General features: G+C 36.8%; 3 protein-coding genes across 6 annotated transcripts; 1 reads left to right on the top strand and 2 right to left on the bottom strand.

The window, feature by feature from the left end:
- Positions 1-629: 629 nt before the first annotated feature.
- LOC121239163 (nuclear transcription factor Y subunit A-1) lies at positions 630-5,577 on the top strand. 2 transcript variants are annotated; one of them, XM_041136316.1, is made up of 6 exons: positions 630-779; positions 1,410-1,724; positions 1,955-2,067; positions 2,217-2,288; positions 4,066-4,230; positions 4,728-5,577. In XM_041136316.1, the coding sequence occupies exons 2-6, from the start codon at positions 1,451-1,453 to the stop codon at positions 5,139-5,141; spliced, it is 1,038 nt and encodes a 345-aa protein (XP_040992250.1). In that variant the 5' UTR covers positions 630-779; positions 1,410-1,450; the 3' UTR covers positions 5,142-5,577. The 2 variants fall into 2 exon arrangements, with proteins under 2 accessions (XP_040992250.1, XP_040992249.1); XM_041136315.1 differs by having other exon boundaries at positions 1,952-2,067.
- A 1,000-nt stretch (positions 5,578-6,577) lies between these two features.
- Positions 6,578-11,127, bottom strand: LOC121239244 (putative disease resistance RPP13-like protein 1). 3 transcript variants are annotated; one of them, XM_041136445.1, is made up of 3 exons: positions 7,798-11,127; positions 7,067-7,746; positions 6,578-6,852 (listed from the first exon to the last, which is right to left on the bottom strand). In XM_041136445.1, the coding sequence occupies exons 1-2, from the start codon at positions 10,895-10,897 to the stop codon at positions 7,139-7,141; spliced, it is 3,708 nt and encodes a 1,235-aa protein (XP_040992379.1). In that variant the 5' UTR covers positions 10,898-11,127; the 3' UTR covers positions 6,578-6,852; positions 7,067-7,138. The 3 variants fall into 3 exon arrangements, with proteins under 3 accessions (XP_040992379.1, XP_040992378.1, XP_040992377.1); XM_041136444.1 differs by having other exon boundaries at positions 6,578-6,858; positions 7,067-11,127; XM_041136443.1 differs by having other exon boundaries at positions 7,067-11,127.
- Positions 11,128-16,340: 5,213 nt separating this feature from the next.
- Positions 16,341-20,786, bottom strand: LOC121238220 (putative disease resistance protein At3g14460). The gene is given in 3 exon segments (XM_041135051.1): positions 16,341-16,426; positions 16,625-19,255; positions 19,257-20,786. Coding segments are annotated over 2 exon segments (3,777 nt in total). The 5' UTR covers positions 20,475-20,786; the 3' UTR covers positions 16,341-16,426; positions 16,625-16,696.
- Positions 20,787-22,680: the final 1,894 nt, after the last annotated feature.

Raw genomic sequence — 22,680 nt, 5'->3', positions numbered from 1 at the left:
GTTATAAAAATAAACGAGATTTTAGATTTATTTGTTAACAAATAAATAATACTTGGAAAAAAATTATTAAGTCTGGTAACGAAGTTCTTATCCCATCCAACAAAATCTTTACTCTAATTTATGTTATTAAATTGAATTTTATAATTTATAAAATAGTCATGAAAAGAGCTGTAAATTGTAATTGATAATTTTCTTTAATAGAAGAATATAAGACAATAATTTAATAAACCGGATAGAAGAAATTTGAGGGATATGTTTTGGACGGACGCGGCTGTCACTTCGCTACTGGAATGGTCCCCACCCTAGGGCCACGCGTTTACCGGACTTTGCCAGTCAAGTGCGTGTCACGTGGGGTTCAAATTTATTTTCTTATTTTTATTTTTCCATCAAAGCCTCTGCTAATCTCACCCACGCGGCCCTCTATTCCTTCCGCGCCCTCGCTTTTCAACCGGTAACCTGCTTTCGCCGTTTCACCCCATTTCCAAGCCAATTGCCAACCGCAGAAACCAACAAAAACCGGATCAGCAAGTACCGGGTCAGTATCCTTCCACGTGTCGGATCAGTAAACAGTTTTAACCAATGTGGGCCCTGGATTAGTGACGCAGCCTTGGTGACGCAATCAGCGCCTTTTTTTGGGCCTCGAAGAAGTTTTATAGGGAAGGTCTTCCATCACTGTTAGAATTTCTCCCAGTGTGAAGAGAACTGCAGAGAAATTAGATTGACCCTTCGGATTTTCTCGATTACCAAAAATCTAGGGTTTTGTTTCTGCCCCAGAGCAAGTAAGTTATTAGATTTTCCGTTAACTACTTTTGAGGTTTTTTAATTTCCTCGATTTTTTTAGACGCAATTGAATTGTGTATTTTGGGTTTGGTTTCTCGAGTTATCGGGAATTTTGGATTTTAGTCGAAATTGTTTCATTTTTTACTGGGTTTTATTTGGTTTTTGGGATATGTGATGAGCTTTTTGAGGAGTCTGGAATGAAAGCATGAAATTGAAATCAAGAGATTGTTTGCATGTGGGAAATTGGGTTTTGCTCTGTTTATGGGAATGGGGGGAAATTGAGATTTTCAAGCGTGATTGTATTCTGAAAATCAATTTGAGTTTACATGACTGGGAATTGACGAATTAAAACTTGACGGTGTGATCGTAAATTGCCTGGTGCTATTTGTGTGAAAAGATTTGGTCTTATGCTATGTTTGGTTGCTGAGAGTATTTGGTGAAATTATAAGTACCAGAAGATCCAGAATCTTACAAGGCCATAGAGCGAGAGTTTTCGTGGTTATTTGGCAAAGGAGTTCTTTTTCTTTTAAGTTGGACGGCCATGGTGCTTAGATTAATTTAAGATCCCGTTTCCTGTGTCTCTGTTTTGTGTGCTGACTTGGGGCTATTTTCTATCCACATTTGTACAGGGAATAAAGGGACCTATACTTCTATAAGGAATTCGGAAGGTATGCAGTCAAAGTCAGAAAATACAAATCGGCTAGACCCTGGTTCACATGCCATTCCGCCGTCAAGCGTCTATCCTGAACCTTGGTGGCGGAACATTGGGTACAATCCCATCTCCCCGGCTGTGACGGGGGGGAATGTATCCAATTCGTCGTCTTTGGAATGCCCAAATGCTCGTTCAGATTCCAATGATGGTCATTCACTGTCAAATAATAAACTGAATGAGGAAGACGACGATGCCACCAAAGAATCACAAAATACTACGTATTCACGATCAGGTGCTTCTAATGGTTATGCTAAGAAAAATAATATCGTTAGACAGAACTATATAAAATTATGTTATGAACGAACCGATTATTACAATTTTCTAATTTATGAGCTTGACAAGTTATTGAGATGTGCAATATTGTGTCATCATCTTTGGAGGATACGGCCAGTTCTTCAGATATTAAAAAATAATTTATATTATCTATCAAAATATTAATAATTTAAATTCTTGTTTCAGCAGGAAATTATGGACAAGAACACCAAAATGTGCAGCATGTTACGTCAACTGCACCTTCTATGCGTGATGAATGCCTTACACAACCTGCGCAGCTTGAACTTGTTGGTCACTCAATTGTAAGTGTTTTCATTCTGAAACCCCCTCCCCCTGCAAAAGAAGATCTTTTTGGGCTTAAGATTCTGTTTAATGTATAAAATTTGACAACCTGATCTTTTGTGCTGTTGGTGCTGAAGGATTTCCTAGATTTGTTGCAATGTTTTTGCAGGCATGTGCATCAAATCCATATCAGGATCCATATTACGGGGGAATGGTGGCAGCTTATGGGCATCAACCTTATGTAAGTTTACTCGTGATTATTTGTCATCAGGTGATGATTTCTTTTTGTGTTTTAAGGGCAAACTGCCCTTATCTTTGTTTTTACGAGATGATGCTCTGAAGAGTTTTATTATGTTGCATGGATTAAGTATTCCTATAAACTTGATTGCTATAATGTTATGTTCCATTCGATGGTTGGTTTTTGAAAATTTTGTACTTTACTCTTCTTGCTAAGGAACTTCAAATATGGGATCAGTTATCTTTTTCGGATTTTTTTTGGCAATCCAATTAAACTGGAAAACTTAACAGGTATCCACGGGTTCCATTTTTTTTTGCTCTCTCTCCCTTAACTTCAGTTTTTAAGCTTCAGGTGTCATACTAAGATAGTGGTTGGAGGTAAGGTAGTGTTCTGGCTGTTCGTCGGTTTTGAACTGAGGTCAGGGAATATCTTCTTATACAATATTGACCTAACAGGTTCATAGATTTTGTGGCTCTTTGGATAAGAATATTGAGCTTGTCTTGTGAGTTTCCTAAGTAATTTTTACTCTGTAGTTTGGTAATGAACTGGACATTTAATGAGAGTATATATATATATCACCAAACTGGAAAAGAGCCAACAGACCCATATGGTTCATCTTCAGGGAAGCTGAGGGTGACTGGCCTAATGTCCTTTTAACGGTTTGTTGAGTTTTTTCATTGCTCCTTTAGATTTTGGGACGACCATTGGAAAGCATTATCTCAATTTCTTAACTATGCAAAAACTAGATTTTTTTCCTTTAAACCATTAAATTTTGATTTGTAATTATTGGATCCATAATTCATTTGGAACTTTTACTGTACTGAAAGTTGTGGTCAGTAAATCATTTGTCTGAAATCTTTGGCCTGTACATTCATTTGGTGGATTTATATGAGAGGTGTTGTTTCACTGATTACTATTATTCTTTCCATTATTTTTTTCTTTTTTCTGTTTCATTTCTTATATAAATTTGTAGGCCGAGTTGGGGCTGGGATTAAATTGATTAGGGTGGGAAATGCTCATTTTTTTCATATCTGCATGCTTGGTCACAAGAATTGAAGTCCTTTTTCCCTATACAGGATTTTAAAGTGTCTTATTGTCTTGGGTCTGCATTTTCTAATACTTGGACTCATCTGCTCTTAGTTAGAGTCAGTCTATGCCCACTGGTTAGAGAAAATGCAATGTAGACGGTGATCATGATCTTATTTGGGCGTAAGGGGAGTGAATCATCTTGGTGTCATCCTTTCTAGAGGCGACTTTTTTATTAGTTTATCTTTGATACTCTAACCTGGTTAAATCCCTAGATGATAACCTGCTGTCCTTTAAGATTGTCGCGAATTTACTTATCGAAAAAAAAAAAAAAAAAAAAAGATTGTCACTAATTTAGATTCTGCCATCATTTAAGAATATGTAACTAATTTTGGTATTCAACCTGCAAAGCTCTGGAACTCTCTTCATGGGTGGTTTTCTGTTTCACATTGCTTGTCTGCAGATCTATAGTTGACTTAGCAGCATCAGGATAATTTATATACTTAATATTTATCTTTTGTGGTCTTCCATGCTGTTTTCCTTTCCAAGGACACTTTTTCCATGCTTATGCTACAACTACCAAATGGTGACAACAATGATAAGGAGAATAGAAATAATTTTCTGTGATAGAAGGTGGTTTGCTTTGAGTGCGCCCTTTTTGGTGGATTTATAAACTTCATGGAAATAATTCGTTGGCCATGATATAAATCTCTCTCTTGACTAATTTGCTACTATGTGGAATGGTCTTGGTCAGGGTTATCCTCCTTTTCTTGGAATGCCTCATGCTAGAATGCCTTTGCCCCTTGAGATGGCACAAGAGCCTGTTTATGTGAATGCCAAACAGTACCAAGGTATTCTGAGGCGGAGACAGGCACGTGCTAAAGCTGAGCTTGAAAAGAAGTTGATAAAGGCTAGAAAGGTACAAAAATTTGTGCCTTATTCAGTTGTTTGGTATAATTTTCTTTTTCAGTTTTGGTGCAATTTTTATTTTCTGATGTTATACTGCTTCCTTAGTTGATAGTACTTCATCTCATGATAAATATCTGAATTAAGAAGGAAAAAATGTGCAATTGAGGAGGAACATTTCTTATTCTCTTGCAATATAAGTGTATTGATATGCTCTCTATTATTGGTGCTCTGAACTTTCTATGTTAATGTAAGTTTCACAGAGATGGATAAAAAGGTAAGTATAAATTTTATACCTCTGGCCTTTTGATATATGATGCATACTTTGGTTGTTTCTGGTGTTGTACGTACCTGTACGATAAACGTTATATAGAGATAAATAAATTCAACTTAAAACTGCAAAGACACTCTTGAAATAATGCCATGGTCATGAAATAATGTTTTGGCATATGTGGAATTTGAGCTCCATCTCTATGATATCTTGTTGATTTGCCTATATTCATTCTTCAGCCATATCTCCATGAATCTCGGCACCAGCATGCTATGAGAAGGGCCAGGGGGAGCGGAGGACGGTTTGCAAAGAAAGGTGATGTTGATGCTTCGAACCATGAAGCCAAAGGAAAGGGCATAGGTTCTGGGCCAGCTCTCTCATCACAGTCTGCAAGTTCATCTGGTTCGGAACCATTGCTCACCGATTCTGCCGAAACATGGAATTCCTCCCATGGGCAACATGGAGGGAGGCATGATGCATCTGAAGCTCAAAATTATGTAAATGGTGGTGACCACTACCAAAATCACAACGGCTTGAAGGCCTCATCATATCTGCATGCTGGCGAAAGAGGTGAGGAAGGAGACTGTTCAGGCCAGCAATGGGGAAGCATCTCTTCTAAGCAGTCCTCACAAAGGCGTCTTGCCATACAATGAATCCCTGCAGAAGTTGGGTGTCAATATGGAGGATTAGAACCCCACCCTGATGGAACAGGATGTATTTCCTGTGTATCTGTTGATAGCATTCTTGGCAATTTGTATGCCAGGCGGCAAATCATTCTTGGCTTTTATATTATGCATGTGACATGGATGAAAGGGTGGAGAAGAGATGATGAGTGGGCCATGTTGTGGCTTCTCAAAAGGTTTCCAGTGTTTCATCCCATCCTCTTCTTTCATATGGCTGTTTGTACAGAGTTAGAGATTAGACGACTCAAAGTTTGCCTTTTAAACTATGGGTTAATGTAGAAACCATCTTGTTTGATAGGAGGCTTGATCATCTTTGTGTACTTTTAAGTTAATGTTGCTCATAGGATTTGAATTGTGGCATATGTTGCTAAACTTGAAAGGCTTCGAAATATTTGATTTTCATCCACTTCTGCGTAGCCTAATGGGTGCAATTGTTGACCTTTCCGGAATGCTTGTTATGTACCCTCTCTGCATGCATACAAGTTTCCGGGATACTTCTGCTCAGACACCAAGTTATAATTTGTATTCAGTGGCCGCTTGTCTTGTTAGTCTCAAAATTTATTTTGTAGTTCACCTCGTTGGTTCTTGGGCGTGCAATTTAGCGAGTCCTGAAGGCATGCTGCCAAGATAAATGAACCAATCCTTGAGGCAGAGTGTCAATCTGGAGGGCATGTATTGCGTATTCCACATCCTTTCAAACTTTTTTCAAGGTCTCTCTAAGCGTATCAACGTATTCGTCTGTTTATATACAGTTCTGAAAACGAGGCCAAACTTTCTGGCAAATGAGAGTAATAATACGACATTTGTTGCTAAAGCATTGGGCTTAATTTTTCGGCTTTCAATTTTTTGTTTAAAAGATAATCTCATTGTTTTGAGAAGCATTGAATTTGGTCCTTGGATTTTGCATTTTTAACTAAAATGGTCATCCCGAACATCTGTTTTTTATAATTCTAAAGGTGCATCATTCATCATCATGTCAACGCCAATAGAATTGCAGCAAAGGCGATAACTCATGTCCACATGTCAACACATATAGAATTGCAACACGTCTTTAGTCGTTAACTCATGTCCACGTAGTACCATAGGTAGAAAAAAAATGTTGGAAAAAAAAAAAAGCTAATCATTTATATATATATATATATATATATATATATATATATATATATAATAGGACCTTTGCCCTGAAACACACCCACGCCGCGGAGGGTGAATTTCGCTCTTTCATGCAGTGGAGGGTGCCATGGGTCACAGAGGTCACCTTTGCCCCACCTTTTCAGAGAATTTTTTTATTAGGAATACTGAATTTTGAAGGGTTTGATCATATGTGAGAAACTTAATGCAATTTTGAAATAAAAATAAAGGAAAATGATTGATGAAAGAATCAGCTATTCATCTAACAATTAATATTGCAAAGAAGTTAGTACCTGAGGTCAATCATTCAATTACTCGTGTTTGTCTTTCTGTTCTACCAATAAGTTCAGGTTCTGGGGAATTTACATTGCAACTCCCTGTTCAATAACAGAAGATAGGACTCTTCTTAAGACACAATCCCCATGAGGATACACAATTTGATTCCAAGCACATGACGCCAGTTATTTGCCAATGGCAGCTGACCGTATTAAGGAATTAAGGAAGAACATCCAAAAGGAGATGTCTAGAAACATGTATCACTGGAACAAACCTGCAGCTTGATATAAACTTCACATTAGTATCTAGCGATGACATGACAGAAACTCAACAAACTTCAATAATCATTTCTGAAAGATCAATTCAGAGGGAGAAGGAGCAAACGGCAAAGCATTCTGTTTCACTCTGAGAGAGTTTTAAAGCAAACCTTAAACAGGAATGGAAAATCATATTGAGGAATTAGTTAATATAGTTAAAGTTGCACATACCTTTGTTGTCGTCCATTTGTGTTGTAGATTATATAACTGAAATTGGGGACTCTCGCTAGACTTGTATTTTTGTCAAATCAATGTACCATTAATCTTAATGCGGGGGATGGGAGCAGCAATCTTGCGCCATACTTTTCCTTTTCTGCTTTGTAATTGTTTCTCCAACAAAGCACATTGGTTGATCCCTAGAGTAGAAATGGAGGCAGGCAACCCTTCTTCTTGCATAAACTTCAACATAGGGCAGGAACTGATCCACAATCGATCAAGAGAGGTGAGGTGTCGAAGGGCCTTATAGTCCAAAGATTTCATATTTGGAAATTTACCGATGTCAAGAGAAACCAAATTCGCAGGAAGCAATCCCGCCTCCGGAAAGGACTCCACATCTTTACAATTGCCTTGGATAGTAATGACTCGAATGGAGGGCAGATTTTGCAATCCCCAATCCCTTCTATTGGCGAAGAGTTTGTCACAGTCTATGATGTCAATATAAGTCAGTTTGGAAGCCAAACCTCCTTCAGGGAATGACTCAACTTCTGGACAATTCTCTAAATACAACTGAGAAAGAGAAGGAAGGAGTATGTGCATCTTGTCAGGTAGTGATGTTAGACTCCGACAATTGATGACATGAAAAGACCTAAGTTTTGGGGCACTCAATCCTCCATTGGGAAATGATACAAAATTAGGACAATTTGTTATTAGCAGTGATGACAAGGCCACAAAATCAAGTTCAACTTGTTGCGGAACATTAACAAACTCCAGATTCCTACATCCATTTAGTGCGATGGATTTCAGATTTGAGAATAAGTTTAGTGGAAAGGACTCTAGAGAATCACAACAATTTTCTAATCGGAATCTTTCAAGGGAAGAATAGTTCCAGTGCATCGGAAGCTCTAACTTCCTACAATCTTTGATCATAAGGATTTTTAATGTAGAAGGTAGACCACCACTGGACAGCGATGTAAGCGAGTGACAACCACTAATTTCTAACCGTTCCAGACAACTGCTGAAGTCCATCAATCTCTCCGGTACGGACTGTAGAGTATCAAATCCTTCGATTGCAAGTTTCTGCAATCCCGTTGGCAATTCCTTGAAGAGAGCCTCATTACAATCTCTTAGCTCCAGTTGACGTAGGGTAGCAGCACTTGGAATTGAAGTCACCAACAACGGACATTTCTTTATCACAAGTCTAGATAAAGAAGAAGGATGGATGGGCAACTCTCCTGTTAACTTGGGGCAGTTAACAATCTGAAGCTCTTCAAGATGAGTAAAAGCTCCACCTTCATTTTCGGCACCAAAAGCAGACCATTTCTCTAGCTTCGGCATGTCTATAAACTTCAAAACTTTCAAGGCTCCAAATGGTTTCGTTGAAGAAGAAGAATTGCCATAAAAGTCTCGACCCAAGGCATCAATTCCATCAAACTTAGCAATAGAAAGGGACTGCAGAGAAGGTAGCTGTCCAAGTGGTGGCAAGACAGAGCAATGCTTGCACTTTAATAGATAAAGAGATGCGATATTAGAAAATGAATGATGCCCGATCCAGTCTGGAAAATTTTTACCACCATAGCCGATGATAGAGAGACTTCTCAAGTTTGCATGGGGCTGGAGATTTTCCAAAACGGCGCTTTGACTTTCTGAAATATTATTATCATCATCATTCCATTCTAACCTCAACTCCTCCAGATACTTTTTATCATTCAAGCTTGCAACCAAAGCACCTATAGGAGATACAACATTTTGGAGATCCGAAATGAGGAGCTTCCCCCCAAGATTTGCCAGTTTCCCCAGCTCTCCTATGCCCGCTCCACTTTGTTTACTAACAATAAATTTAGTCAAAGTCTGAAGACAACATAGTCTACCCAATTGTACTGGCATCTCCTTTATGGGAGTAAAACGGAAATCAAGATGACGCAAATTAACGAGCTTATGAATATCTCTGGGTAATATAGTAAGCTTCTGGCATGACGATATTTTCAAAGTCTGCAAATTGCACAACTTGCATATGGAATCAGGTAGCTTCCTAATTGAAGTCCAAGAAACATCCAAATGCCGTAGATGTTTCATTTTGCCAATTGAATCGGGCAATTTGGTCAAATTTAGAGAATGGGGCAGAATAAGAACTCGTAAGCATCTTAGCATTGGCAGCAAACCATGCACAAGTGCTTTAGCTCTCGGTATACTATAATTATGTATTGGTAGGAAAGTTCGCAACCCCTTTGCCTCATGAAGTGCCCCAAACTTTTCAACATTACCACTACTTTCTGTGAGAAATGACAAATGGCGTGTCTTGTTCACAATTTCGAAAGAATTTTCACCCTCTATTCTGAAGGTAAATTGTCCAGATACAAATCTTGCTAAGTCGTTGACAAGATCATGCATTCCGAATTTGTGCGCATCTTCACTTGATTGTTGGAACAATGATCTTGATACAAGATCAGCAAAGTAATCATCACCAATTTGTTCCATTGCTTTGTCTTTTGGTTGTGGCAAGAAACCTTCAGCCATCCACAATAAGATTAAATCTTCTTTCTTGAAATCATAATCTTTAGGAAAAATTGAACAGTAAGCAAAGCAACGCTTTAGATGTAAGGGCAAATATTTGTAGCTTAATCTTAGAGCAGGAATAATATCACTCTGCAAGTCCCATATTTCGCTCATCATTATCTTATTCCACTCCCTGATGTCTAGTTCAGACCACAAGAGAGCTCCAATTGTCTTGACTGCTAAAGGTAAGCCTTTACAACTTTTAACAATCTGTCTACCAATTACTTCCAACTCTGGATGGGCATCCGAGTTACCAGAATGAAACGCGTGTTTTGAAAATAGTGACCAGCAATCATCGTCTTGTAATGTCTTTAGATCGTAAATTGCAGTAGAGTGCATGATTGATGCAACACGTCTCTCCCGTGTGGTTACAATCACCCTACTCCCTTCTGCCCCAGATTTAAAGGGATTGCTTAAGGCCTCCCATTCTGAATAATTCTTATTCCAAACATCATCTAAAACAAGAAGAAATCTCTTCCCCGTCAGGTTCTGCTGTAGTGTAACTTGAAGCCAATCTAGACTCTTTGTATCACTGTTAATTGACAATCCAAGTTTCTCTAAAATTGTTTTCGTCATCTTTAACACATCAAAATCATCGGAAACACAAACCCAAGCTTTAAGATCAAAATGCCCCTCCATCCTGTCATCGTTGTAAACAAGTTGAGCAAGGGTTGTCTTCCCAAGTCCCCCCATGCCAACAATAGCAATAAGACACAACTCATTTCCACTTACGTTATCTGAGAGCAACAAACTAATTATTGCCTCCATATCATCAGTCCTACCAAAAATATCAGATTCTTTAACCAAAGAAGTAGTGGACGATCTTCCGGATGATTTCCCTCCAACGCTTTCTTTCAAACCTATAGCATCCTTCTGTTTTACTAGATGATCCAATGTCTGGAGTACGTCATTTATCTTTGGTTCTATCTCCCTGACAAAAGGATTAAGAGAAGTAGAGATGGTTTTTCGTACCTTAGTTGCGACAGTATGAAATTCAGCATCCAACTTGCATTTCAAGACTTCGGTTTGAATCTCATCCAGGATATCTTCTGCATCATAGACGGCATCTTTGAACTCATCAAGCCACTTTTTCACCGTAGGCTTTGTAAATTGCATTTCCTCTGCATCTTCGAGCACCACATTCGCAGACAACAGTACTATCTCCAGCCTCTTTAAGAGTCCACGGTCAAGTTTTCGGCTTCGGAAGAAGTCAAGGAACTCGCGGGAAGCAACTCTTTCAAAGAGTACTTGAAGGAAGGGGGAGAGAAGTAGGCCTGCAACCTCAGCCATGGATGAAATAGCAGAAATCAAAGAAAATGAAAGAAGGAAGAGATGGCAGATGGCAGAGGAAAGTTAGATGGTAAGTGTGTTCTGCTTATACAACGTGGTAAGTAAGTACTGGAAAGTGGGAAGGGGGTAGTGATGGACCACCTACAGGCTACAGGGCTGAAGAAATTAAGGCATTGTGTCAGTGTAGAGAGCATGCCATGTGACCTCTGAACGAAGAAATCAAACAGGAAAAAAAAAAAAGTAAAAGGCATGAGACATAGGACAGCAGGGGTAATAATCTCTTTCACTATTTGTTGGAAATTAACGTTAGTTTTGGCGTTGTGGGGTCAGGTCGCTGTCTACCAGACTACCACCATATTACCTTTTGTAACGACTCGTGTTGTATTTTCAATGTCTAACGCAGCGTAAGGCCTTGCCGTGTCCCATTCCATCATTGTAATTTGGCTGCACTTTAGACTATTTGATTTGCTCACTTCTTTGACAATTTTAGCTCTTCTTTTTTTCTTTTTGTTTTCTTAACTTAAAAGAAGAGTCATTTTTTTCCAGCTTTTGATTTATGCAATTGTTTTATATTTTTAGATTATTTTATTACTATTTATAAATTATTTAATATTATTAATAAATTATTTACTCTTATTCACAAATTATTTTATTATTATTCATAGATAATCTGAGATACACTTAACATTCAAACGAAACTTTAAAGTGATTGGTGACAGTAGTATCCCTTCATTTTATAAAAGAGTTCTTTTATTTTTAAGTAGGTGTGTAGAATATAACATCCACATCATTTAAATATTAAAATTTGATTTGTAAGTTTTAAATTTTAAAATTTATCTTTTAAATGATCAAATTATGACAGATAAGTATTTAATAGGTGTGTTCTACGCAACGACTTAAAAATAACCTTTTATTTTTTATAAAAAAGGGTTTATTTTCCATTTTGCTTATTAACACCCATGTAACACTCTTTATATCCGGAAATAGTTTCATTTCATCACATCTCATCTCATCAATTTTTTCAAAATTTTACATAAAATATAATAAATAATTCAATTTTTTTAAATATCAAAACAATAATAATATTAAAAAATAACATTCTAACAATATTTTTTTTAACTCATCTACATTAATTTCATCTCACTGTTCAAACCAACTTTTTGTAACTGTAATGAATCTTGCAACAAGTAACGTGTTTAGTCACACCTTTATATAGACATTAAACCATAGGGCAGTGCTCCATGGATTCAAGGAAAACATCCATCATTCCATTCACAGGTAAATGGTACAAGAAAGAAGTCATCTTGTCAAAAATATTATAATGGCTAATATGATGTGAGAATTCTCAGACTCCGAACTCAAATATGTGAAGGTTTCTACTTTGGAAAACAAATTGAATGACTAAATTCCTGCATTAATTGATAAATCAGTTTAATAAATTCACTAAACCCATCAATTATAAAGATCAGTGGAGTCACTTTCTTGAATCTCCGGCAGCTAGCTAGTTTGTAATGGTAATTTTTTACGAGAAATAATACTTGTAGTCGTGAGTATGCAAGTGCCATGTAGTCGTTTTGAAAAAAATTATTAAAAAATTAATTTTTTTTCATGTGAATAAATATTAGATTTACATGAAAAAAATTAATTTTTTAATAATTTTTTTCAAAACGACTGCATGGCGCTTACGTATTTCACGACCGTATGTAACATTACTTATTTTATATACGATGAGACGAATCGATCACACCACCTATTGTTTTGAAATGGTTTTATATTTTTTTTTTTTTATCTTCTTCTTCTTTTCTTTTTTTTTTTTAATTTATTTTTTATTTTTTATGAATACTGGATAAATAGAGTAGAGATTAAAGTTTTAGTTGCAGTAGTGTTCGCCATCTCGACGAGCAACCTACAGGGATAAGCCCATACGTTATGCGAGTAATACCACAACACAGTGCTTGAATCAGACGAGCATCATGGTTACAATTACTCACCTCTCGACGAGCAAAGACACTAGTCTTGAGGTGAAGTGCTCATACCTCGAGCGAGCACCGTAGAGACAAAATGAGAGATAGGCAATTACAAAATTTGAAATTATAGGATATGTATTTATATTACTATGAAATTCACAAATGAAGGAGTTAATAGTGTGATCGCCATTCTTTTTCTTATAAGTGATAAATCTTATAAGAAAGAAAATGATTTTTCTATTTTTCAAGGTCACGAGGGTACATACATGCATGATGAATGACAAGCAAAATCAGTAAATTAGTTTGAATATTGAGCTTGATGAATGACAAGCAAAATCAGTAAAACACAAATTCTGAGGGAGACTTGGGAAGAGGCTAGGGAACATATCAAAACGATGTCGATTATATTATGAAAAGATGATCTTTCTTATTTGCTTTCTAGTTTCTTCTATGCATGGTGTCTTATTTACACTCAACCAAAATAGAACGGAAAGAAAAAAATGTTGGTGCAAAAGGGGTTGCAAAACAAAAAATAATGAGAGAAAATTTTGCTTCAAGAAGTGTTATAATATCGCTTTCCTTAAGACAATATTTGCCCCTATCAATAACGGTATGCACACGAGTTAGAAGCGAATTTACCTCTAAGATACAATGAAATTCAAAATGAGTGTGTTTGTCTAACTGTGTTATGTACACAAGAAATTAGATTTTGCATATCCCTATATTTTACTATTCAACCAAGAGATTAGAAATCTGTTTTCTGCATAATGAACAAATCCTAATAAAAAGTTTTAAAAAAATGAAGACTTTTGGGAGAGAGATAATTTCAAAATTGACTTTAGGGACTGTTTAATTTGTAGGCCAATAGATCTATTTATAGATGGCCAAATGATATGAACGAAAAGTTATGGTCACCACGGCTTCTCTGCCAAACAACTCGCATGAGTTCAAAACCCACTCACATGGTGGACCCAAATTATTATAATCATAATTAGTATAAGTTCATAAACTTTCTTTAATTTCTCTTTCTAAAATAATTCATAATTTTTAAAAATAAATCTTAAAATATTATTAATAATAAATATAATATATATTATTTTAAAAATATTTCCAAAAAAAAAAAAAATTACCACATGCATGGTATCTTATTTACAGTAAAACAAGAAAGAACGGAAAAAAAAAAGTACCACCGAGGAAACGTTGGGGGTTTCCCTTCATTTGAATGCGTCTTTGTGTTGACAAATTCGGATTCCTAACTTTCAAGTTTCAATATTAGATCTCTCTCAGTAATTTATCTTTAAATTTATAAAGGATCAGGTTTAAAGGTAATGGACAGTTACAATTAAATTAGAGTGATTTCCAAATACTTTCTAAAATATCATTGTCAGAAGGTAATTATAGAAGAAGAGTGCTATAACCATAAATAAATTAGATAAAAGGAATCTCATAAATTGACATAATTTTATGTGATTTATTAGATCTATTTTATAATAAAAATAAATTTACAATCTGATGAATCACATCAAACCATATAGTTTATAGGATTACTTTTATGTAATTTTTTTGTGACTAAAGTATTTCTCATTATGAAATGAAAATAGTTAAAACAACTTCACCTTCATTTGATTTTTTTTAACAGGACGGAAATCTTCATTTGAGTTCAGATTTAATCAAACCAGCTTAATTATAAGAAAACTTAAAAGCAATTTTACCCTTTAATTGGGTGCAAAAGTGAGAGAAATCTAGTCTGAGATTTTATTTTTTTAATTTTTTTTTTAAGAAAGAGACGAGTCACATGTCCAAGAGTGAATCCTTCTTAATTTTATTGAAAAATACTCATTTATGATATAGGAATACCGTGGTAACAGACATGACACATGAGATTTACACATAGACAATAAAACACAGCCCATGTATCTAACTCCTGAAAACAAAAAGAAAGACCAAACTCCCAAACCACACAAGACAAAGGATTGAATCCAAGTAAAATAAACCTGAATCAAACCACACAAACAAAACCAACACTTTAACATCTTAAAGAAGGGAGGCCTATTTTATCAAGTCTAACCATTCCTCTTACAACTTGCGATAGTCTATCACATTCTCCATATATTTTATTGGTTCCAGCCTCACCATCACGAGCAAACAAATCAGCAACTTTGTTACTTTCACAGAAAATATGAGAGAGAGTGAAACTCATTCCTTCGAGATTACAAATATCAATTGAATATATAATACAAGATTGCTAGCCACGTCCACGAGCATGCATGCGAGCTTGTTGAAAGAAGATGGGATGCAGGGTGTAGCAGTGCTGCTGGTTCTTAAACATTACTACCACACGTGTCCGACTTTGGAAATCATGTTGTTTAATTCTCACATTAATCATCTGATCCCCAATTAGGAGGGTGACAAGAGCCACGGCCTCCACCAAATTTCCCAATAATAATGTTTCCACGACTCCGAAAGTTATCATTCCAATAATCAAGCCATCTTGATGGAAGCCTTCTGTCTATCATTGTTTGCTGCAAGAGCCGCAAAATCATTAGCTCCAACCATATATTAGGTAGTTATTTAATTACTCATTTAGTCAAACACACTTTTTCATGGATGTTTGGTAGGAGGAAGAGTGAATGTCACCCAATTGGTAGAGATGCTAAAATTTAAGGAAAGCATTGCAGAAACTTAATTTAGAACTGTTTCAATAATTATAGAGAAGTATGATGGATAATATATTCCAACTTGCCTTGCTTTTCCTCTTAACTCAAGCGTGCGAATGCATGAATTTTAAATCTAGTCGATCGAAGTCTGAATTGTAAAATCATACGAGAATTTTCAAAACTAACAAATGCAGAAAAAAAATGTAGAATTAATGTACCTGATCTCCCCGTGTCGAATGAAACTATCCCTGTTTCTTGGCATGGGATGCATAGGTAGATCCTGTACAAATGGCACGAGTCTTGATTGGAACAAGTAACAATCAAATGTATTGGTTGGTCAAAAAGAAGGTTGTATAAGAACAAGAGAAGCTATAAAACAAAAACCTGCACAATCACTAAGCCTTATCAGCCTGCTATATGATGAAGGACAACAGCACAGAACATTTCTAAAGTCAATGGTAGCAAAGATCTTGGCTAAAAATTTAAAAGGGGTCGGTTTTTATGCTTCATAATTTGTTAGGAATACTGAATTTTGAAGGGTTTGATTATATGTGAGAAACATTATGCAATTTTGAAAATAAAAATCAAGGCAAAGGATTGATGAAACAATCAGCTAGTCATCAAACAATTAATATTGCAAAGATGTTAGTACCTGAGGCCAATCATTCAATCACTTGTGTTTGTCTTTAATTCTGTTCTACCAACAAGTTCAGGTTCTGGGGAATTTACAGCGCAAGTCCTTGTTCAATAACAGAGGATAGGACTCTTCTTAAGACACAATTCCCATGGGGATACGCAATTTGATTCCAAGCACATGACGCCAATGGAAGCTGATCGAATTAAGGAATTAAGGAAGAACATCCGAAAGGAGATCATGTCTAGAAACATGTATCACTGGAACAAACCTGCAACTTCATACGAACTTCACGTTAGTATCTAGCGATGACATGGCAGAGACTCAACAAACATCAATATTAATTTTTTCTGAAATAATCAATCAACAAAGCATGTTGTTTCACTCTGAGATAGTTTTAAAGCAAACCTTAAACAGGAATGGAAAATCATATTGAGGAATTAGTTAATATAGTTAAAGATGCACATACCTTTGTCGTTGTCCATCTGTGCTGTAGATGATATAACTGAAATTGGGGACTCTTGCTAGACTTGTAGTTTGGTCAAATCAGTTCACCACCAATATAAATGCAGGGGATGTGATCAATTTTCCTCCATGCTTTTCTGCTTTGCAACTGTTTATCCAACAAATCACATCCGTTGATCCGTAGAGTAGAAATGGAGGCAGGCAACCCTTCTTCTTGCATAAACTTCAATTGAGGGCAGAAATCGATTTCCAATTCATCAAGAGAGGTGACCTTACAGTCCAAAGATTTCACATTTGGAAAGTTACCGATATCAAGAGAAACCAAATTAGTAGGAAGCAACCCCACCTCCGGAAAGGACTCCACATCTTTACAATTGCCATAGACACCAACGCGTTGAATAGAGGGGAGATTTTGAAATCCCCAACCCCTTCTATTGGCGATGAGTTTGTCACAGTTTATGATGTAAATATTTCTCAGTTTGGAAGGCAAGCCTCCTTCAGGGAATGACTCAACTTCTGGACAATTCACTAAATACAACCGCCAAAGAGACGGAAGGAGTATGTGCATCTTGTCAGGTAGTGATGTCACACTCTGACAATTGACGACAACAAACTTCCCAAGTTTAGGTGCACGCAATCCTCCATTGGGAAATGATTTGAAATTAGGGCAATCATGTATTGTTAATGATGACAAGGCAACTAAATCAAGTTCAAGTTGTTGCGGAACATTAAAAGACTCCAGATTCAGACATCCAGATAGATTGATGGACGTCAAATTTGGGAATAAGTTTAATGGAAAGGACTTTAAAGAATCAAAACTATCATGTGACGACAATCTTTCAAGGGATGAATAGATCCGGTGCATTGGAAGCTCTAACTTCCTACAATATCTGATGTCAAGGATTTTTAATGTAGAAGGTAGACCAGCACTGGACAGAGATATAAGCGAGTGGCCATCACTAATTTCTAATTCCTCAAGACAACTGTTGAAGTCCATCAATCTCTCCGGTATGGACTCCAACGCATCAAATCCTCCAATTGCGAGTTTCTGCAATCCCGTTGGCAATTGCTTGAAGAGAGCCTCATTACAATTTCTTAGCTTCAGTTGACGTAGAGTAGCAGCACTCGAAAGTGAAGTCACCAACAGTGGACATTTTTCTATCACAAGTCTAGATAAAGGAGGATGGATTGGCAACTCTCCTGATAACTTGGGGCAATTACGAATCTGAAGCTCTTCAAGATGAGTAAAAGCTCCACCTTCATTTTCAGCACCAAAAGCAAACCATTTCTCCAGCATCGGCATGTCTCTAACCTTCAAAACTTTCAAGGCTCCAAATGGTCTCGTTGAAGACGAACAATTGCCATAAAAGTCTCGATCCACAGCATCAATTCCTTCAAAGTGAACAATAGAAAGGGACTGCAGAGAAGGTAGCTGTCCAAGTGGTGGCAAGACAGAGCAATACTTGCAGTTAAACAGATAGAGAGATGCTATATTAGAAAATGAATGATGTCTGACCCAGTCTGAAAAACTTCTACCTCCATAGCCAATGATTGAGAGACTTTTCAAGTTTGCATGGGGTTGGAGATTGTCCAATACAGCCCTTTGACTTTCTGAAATATTATTTTTGTCATTCCATTTCAACATCAACTCTTCTAGATACTTTTTATCATTCAAGCTGGCAGCCAAAGCATGTATAGGAGATACAACATTTTGGAGATTCGAAATACAGAGCTTTCCCCCAGGATTTGCAAGATTCCCCAACTCTTCTATGCCCGCTCTACTTTGTTTACCAACAATAAATTCAGTCAAAGTCTGAAGACAACATAGTCTACCCAAATGTACTGGCATCTCCTTTATGGAGGTACCACTAAAATCAAGATGACGAAAACAAATGAGTTTATGAATATCTCTTGGCAATACAATAAGCTCCAGACATGACGATATTTTCAAAGTCTGCAAATTGCACAACTTGCATATGGAATTAGGTAGTTTCGTAATTGAAGTCCAAGAAACATCCAAATGTCGTAGATGTTTCAATTTGCCAATTGAATCAGGCAATTCGATCAAATTTTCAAAATGAGATAGATTAAGAACTCGTAAGAATCTTAGAATTGGCAGCAAATCATGCATAAGTTCATTATCTATCGTTATATCATTGTAAGAATCTATTCTTATGCAAGTACGCAACCCCTTAGCCACGTAAAGGGCCATGTAAAGGGCTCCAGGCATTTCAATATTACCCCTACTTTCTGTGAGAAATGACAAATGGCGTGTCTTGTTCACAATTTCGAGAGAAACTTCACCCTGCACAATTTCGAAAGAATCTTCACCCTCTAGTGTGAAGGTAAATTGTCCTGACACAAATCTTGCTAAGTCATTGACAAGATCATTCATTCCAAACCTCTCCTCATATGTTATACTTGATTGTTGGAACAATGATCTTGATACAAGATCAGCGAAATAATCATCACCAATTTGTTCCATCGTTTTGTCTTTCCCTTGTGGCAAGAAACCTTCAGCCATCCACAATAAGATTAACTCTTCCTTGTTGAATTTATAATCTTTAGGAAATATTGAACAGTAAGCAAAGCAACGCTTTAGATGTAAGGGCAAATATTTGTAGCTTAATCTTAAGAGCAGGAATAATATCACTCTGCAAGTCCCATATTTCGCTCATCATTATCTTATTCCACTCCCTGATGTCTAGTTCAGACCACAAGAGAGCTCCAATTGTCTTGACTGCTAAAGGTAGGCCTTTACACCTTTTAACAATCTGTCTACCAATTACTTCCAACTCTGGATGAGCATTCGAGTTACCAGAATGAAACGCGTGTTTTGAAAATAGTGACCAGCAATCATCGTTTTGTAATGTCTTTAGATCGTAAATTGCAGTAGAGTGCATGATTGATGCAACACGTCTCTCCCGTGTGGTTACAATCACCCTACTCCCTTCTGCCCCAGATTTAAAGGGATTGCTTAAGGCCTCCCATTCTGAATAATTCTTATTCCAAACATCATCTAAAACAAGAAGAAATCTCTTCCCCGTCAGGTTCTGCTGTAGTGTAACTTGAAGCCAATCTAGACTTTTTGTATCACTGTTAATTGACAATCCAAATTTCTCTAAAATTGTTTTCATCATCTTTAACACATCAAAATCATCGGAAACACAAACCCAAGCTTTATGATCAAAATGCCCCTCCATCCTGTCATCGTTGTAAACAAGTTGAGCAAGGGTTGTTTTCCCAAGTCCTCCCATGCCAACAATAGCAATCACACACGACCCATTTTCATTTACGTTATCTGACAACAACAAATTAATGATTGCCTCCTTATCATCAGTCCTACCAAAAATATCAGATTCTTTAACCAAAGAAGTAGTGGACGATCTTCCGGATGATTTCCCTCCAACGCTTTCTTTCAAACCTATAGCATCCTTTTGTTTTACTAGATCATCCAATGTCTCAAGTACGTCTTTTATCTTTGGTTTTATCTCCCTGGCAAAGGGATTAAGAAAAGTAGAGATGGTTTTTCGTACCTTAGTTGCAGTAGTTTGAAATTCAGCATCCAACTTGCATCGCAAGACTTCGGTATGAATCTCGTCCAGGATATCTTCTGCATCATAGACGGCATCTTTCAACTTGTCAAGCCACTTTTTCACCATAGGCTTTGTAAATTGCATTTCTTCTGCATCTTTGAGCACTGCATTCGCAGACAACAAGACTATCTCCAGCCTCTTTAAGAGTCTACAATCAAGTTTTCGGCTTCGAAAGAAGTCAACAAACTCGCGAGAAGCAACTTTTTCAAAGAATACTTGGAGGAAGGGGGAGAGAAGTAGGCTTACAACCTCAGCCATATTTTCTGGGATGAAGTAGCAGAAATCAAAGGAGATGAAATGAAAGAAGGAAGAGATCGCAAACAGCAGAGCAAAGTCAGATGCTAAGGTCTCTTCTGCTTATACGATGTGCTAAAATACTGGTCTATGTTGGTCATACAGGAAAGAAAGTGCCTTCAGGGAAGTGATGGACCTACATGGCTGAAGCTATTACTTGGTATGAGAGTCATTGTGTTAGTGGAGAGCATCTCATTTCTTTGTGTGGACCCTTACCATGGGACTGAAAGTAATCAAAGAACAAAGAAAAGTAGAGGAATCAAACGAAACTCAACTTGGAAAGAAAGGCATTGTGAGCATCCTATTCTTTGTTTGTTTTTAATGTTACTTTACAGCCTACCAAACTTAAAGTCCTAACAATTAGACGAAACCATGTTTGTGGTTAGTGATGTTTTTTCAATGTCTAAAAGCAGCATAAGGGATGGGTACCGTGTCCCATTCAATTATTGTACTACGTAATTTGGCTGCCCTTTGGGCAGGTTCATGTATTTGATTTGTTCACTTCTCCGAGAAGATTAGCTTTTCTCAGTAGCTGAGTTTTTTTTTATTTTTTATTAATTTTTTTTAAAGTATTCTTTTTGCTTTGTTAACTTAAAAAGAAGAGTGCTTTTCCCAGGCTTCTGGTTTAAAGAGACTGGTGGTAGCAATGGAAAATGATAAAGCCAGTGACAACCGAGAATTTCTAACGATTATGTCTACATATTTTTTTAGGGCGAAGTGCTCATATCTCGGGCGAGAACTTTAGGGACAATATGAGAAATGGATTCAGATGGACGAAAATGATAAGAGATATTATTAAGTTTTGAAAAAAATTCTTGTTCTAATATTATTAGTTTAATTATTTATTCAATTTCTATGTAAAAAAGAATAAGCCGTGACACGGATCATTGACATAAATCTTTGCGGGTTGCTATGAAAGAGGATAGAAAATTACAAACTTTGAAATTGCAGGACATGTATTTCTATTAACTATTGCTATGAAATTCACAAATGAAAGAGTTAATAGTGTGATCTCCATTATTTTTCTTATAGTGATAAGTCTTGTGTGTTCCTATAAGAAAGAGAAGGATTTTTCTATTTTTCAAGGTCTCGAGGGGCTTTGAAACATAAAAGATCTTTTCCTTCGAAAATCGTGTGGTGTGGGTAATGGTATTTACTATTAAGAGGGTGACAAGAGCCACGGCCTCCACCAAATTTCCCAGTAATAATGTTTCCACGACTCCTAAAGTTATCATTTCGATAACCAAAGCATCATGATGGAAGCCTTCTTTCTTTTATCATTTGCTGCAAGAGCCGCAAAATCATTAGCTCCAACCAAATTGGAGGAAGAGTGAATGTAACCCAATTGATAGAGGTGCTAAAAGTTAAGGAAAGCATTGCAGAAACATTGTTTAGAACTGTTTTTTCAATAATTGTAGAGTAGTACGATGGATAATATATTCCAACTTGGCTTGCTTTTCCTCTTAACTCAGCTTACGAATGAATTTTAAATCTTGTCCAAGTCTTAGTTCGTGATGTTGAATGTTAGATGTAAAACCATATGAGAATTTCTAAAAATAACAAATACAGACAAAAATGTACAATTAATGTACCTGATCACCCCGTGTCGAATGAAATCAGCCCTGTCTCTAGGCATGGCATGACATTGGTAGATCCAGTACAAATGGCACGAGTCTTGATTGAAACAAGTAACAATCAAATGCATTATTGGTTGGTCAAAAAGAAGGTTGTATAAGAACAAGAGAAGCTATAAAAAACCTGCACAACCCCTTTCCAAGATTTTGTTGCAACTACAAGCCAGAGCTTCAGATACTGCTGATGCACGGGAGAGAACTGCAGGAGATCAGCTTCAGATGAGCTTGGGAAAGGATATGGGGACACAGCAATTTTAGTATCTCGTCTCAAAATCCTAATGGCTGAAGTTAATCCGAAGTTCAAGAGCGGGAACAGTGAAATGCCCACTGAAGAGTATGCAGCTTGCCATTTTGTCAACATTTACCATCAATCCTCATAACAAGGATTGGAATTCAATACCTTTACAGCAAAGCAGCTTACAGGAGAAAGATGCTAAATGGAAATTCACAACACCTCACAAGTCTAACTGGTCACAACAGCACAGAACATTTCTAAAGTCAATGGTAGCTAAGATCTTGGCTAAAAATTTAAAAGG

Source organism: Juglans microcarpa x Juglans regia, chromosome 7D (assembly GCF_004785595.1).
Source record: "Juglans microcarpa x Juglans regia isolate MS1-56 chromosome 7D, Jm3101_v1.0, whole genome shotgun sequence".
Taxonomy (NCBI): domain Eukaryota; kingdom Viridiplantae; phylum Streptophyta; class Magnoliopsida; order Fagales; family Juglandaceae; genus Juglans; species Juglans microcarpa x Juglans regia.
This window is presented reverse-complemented; position numbering and strand designations above follow the sequence as displayed.

What these genes read in the sequence shown, in the direction of transcription:
- LOC121239163 (XM_041136315.1), top strand. Translation starts at nt 1,451, where the DNA reads ATGCAGTCAAAGTCAGAAAATACAAATCGGCTAGACCCTGGTTCACAT. An exon ending in AACTTGTTGGTCACTCAATT is followed by an intron (nt 2,068 to 2,216) that starts GTAAGTGTTTTC and finishes ATGTTTTTGCAG; the next exon opens with GCATGTGCATCAAATCCATA. An exon ending in CTTATGGGCATCAACCTTAT is followed by an intron (nt 2,289 to 4,065) that starts GTAAGTTTACTC and finishes GGTCTTGGTCAG; the next exon opens with GGTTATCCTCCTTTTCTTGG.
- LOC121239244 (XM_041136444.1), bottom strand. Translation starts at nt 10,897, where the DNA reads ATGGCTGAGGTTGCAGGCCTACTTCTCTCCCCCTTCCTTCAAGTACTC.